Source organism: Myotis davidii, unplaced genomic scaffold (genome assembly GCF_000327345.1).
Source record: "Myotis davidii unplaced genomic scaffold, ASM32734v1 scaffold1494, whole genome shotgun sequence".
Lineage (NCBI taxonomy): Eukaryota > Metazoa > Chordata > Mammalia > Chiroptera > Vespertilionidae > Myotis > Myotis davidii.
This window is the reverse complement of record NW_006286246.1, coordinates 2,661,196-2,663,124: the sequence shown is the minus strand read 5'-3', so window position 1 is coordinate 2,663,124 and position 1,929 is coordinate 2,661,196. Positions and strand designations below refer to the sequence as shown.

Genomic DNA, 1,929 nt, shown 5'->3' with positions numbered 1-1,929 from the left:
CCAGACGTCCGCACCGAGTAGAGGCGGCAGCTGGAAACCAGAGCCCCCCTTCTAAAGCCCTGGCTCTACACACAAGACAACTGTTTGGGACGCTGAGAATCACCGCAGGTCTCTGCCCGCAGGGCAGCCTCCAGCCACAGCCCCTCGTGTGGAGTGTCCCAGGCACTCAGGTCCCACACACTTAGCCCTCCTGCCGCACCTGGCCAAAGCCTTCCGGGCTCAGAGCAGCACGAGGAAGTGATGCTTGTGTTTCATCACACACGCACGTATCACATGTAAACACAGAACAAGTTCAGGTCTTCTCTCACACAACACAGCCTGGTCCATTCATTTTGGCTCCAACACCCCATCCCTCAAATCCATCTGGACGCCCACCAGGTGGCTGGGCAGCCTACACAGCCCCTGTTACTCTAGTCTTTATTCAAAGAGGCACCTGGCCGGTTCAGCTCAACGGACAGAGCGTCAGCCTGCGGACTGAAGGGTCCCAGGTTTGATTCCAGGTCAGGGCACATGACCCAGTTGTGGGCTCGATCCCCAGGGGGAGGTGAGCAGAAGGCAGACGATCAATGACTCTCTCTCGTCATTGATGTTTCTATCTCTCTCTCCCTCTCCCTTCCTCTCTGAAATCAATAAAAATGTATTTCAAAAAAACTATTCAAGAGTCAACTATACTATATAATCTAGGGACGTGCAGTTCAACCCACATGCCTTTCAGTCAATGGTGACATAATGATGCTAATGTTGATATCATTAATTACATATATGTATATGTATAATTATATAATGTATAAAATTGTTACTATATAACAACTAGTGTAATGTTATAAGAAAATAAGACCAGCAACTTAGCACACAGATATTGAACATGCCTCTTCCAGGACTGAATCAGAAAAGTTTTGGAGAGAAAAATCAAATCAAATGTAAAATCAGTTCAGAGCTGTGGTCATTTGAATACACAGGAGAAATGGGAATTATCATGAATCTGGGATATTAAAGGGGCACCAAAAATTGTAAATCACAAATCACCGGAGAAAACCAGTGTGGCGGTAGCTGCCACCTTCCCAGAGCCCCGTGCCCGCCGCTTGCGGTGACCGCGTGGTTGCGCCCTCATGGGGCGGCGCACTGCCTGTGGCATCACGCAGAGATGCTGAGAAAAGAGTGACCTCGCGCCCAAGGCTGTTAGAAAGGGGAGGCCCCGCTACCTCTGTAGGTCGGATGTTGCTTCTTTTTGGGGAGCGCAGGTGACTTGCTGGGCGGTGCCGCCATGGAGCTGGGGGTATCGGCAAGGTCGTCCCCGCCCAGCTCACTGTCTGAGACCACAGGCTGACTCAGTTCATCCAAATAGTCTTCATCCTCTTCGAGAATATCCCCTTGGGAACAAGGGAGCCACAGACGATTAGGGTGGAAGGCCATCACTCTCATGGGGGCCTGTCTCGGCCCCGTGGTGTCAGGACCCCCTCAGCCCACCTGCTAGCAGACCATGGGAACCCACGTGACCCCAAGGACAGGCCCCGAATTCCATTCATGCCTGGGACGGGGACCAAACCGAAGCCCCGACATCCTCAAAACCACTGCTTTCAAGTGGGGTTCGATGTCTCCGGTCCTAGTTGCCGTTTCACACATCATCCTGCACACGAACGCTGCCCACCTCATCGCCGGGGCAAACTGCACCGCAGCCCCCGTGTCCATCCCCAGGCCGCGCTCGGAAGGGCTCCTGACAGCCCTACCCATGGCTGGGAGCACGGCCTCCTGCCCGCCTCGCCACCGACCGGAAGGGCCAGGGCCACTCACCCTCCGACTCGTAGTCCGAGCTGGTGAGGTCGAAGCCCTCCTCCAGCAGGCAGGAGTTGGCGGTGGGCGACACGGGCGCCAGGCTCTCCCGCTTCCGCAGGATCTCGGCCTGCAGCCCCGTCAGCCAGTCCTTGGTCT

General features: G+C 54.8%; 1 protein-coding gene across 1 annotated transcript in view; it reads right to left on the bottom strand.

Annotated features, from left to right (window-relative positions):
• SYNJ2 (synaptojanin 2) overlaps window positions 1-1,929 on the bottom strand; it is a gene marked incomplete at its 5' end in the record, with an annotated part of 57,424 nt that overhangs the window by 10,151 nt on the left and 45,344 nt on the right. The window contains 2 exon segments of the mRNA XM_015560031.1: window positions 1,203-1,370; window positions 1,792-1,927. Of these exon segments, the coding sequence (XP_015415517.1) occupies window positions 1,203-1,370; window positions 1,792-1,927 (304 nt within the window).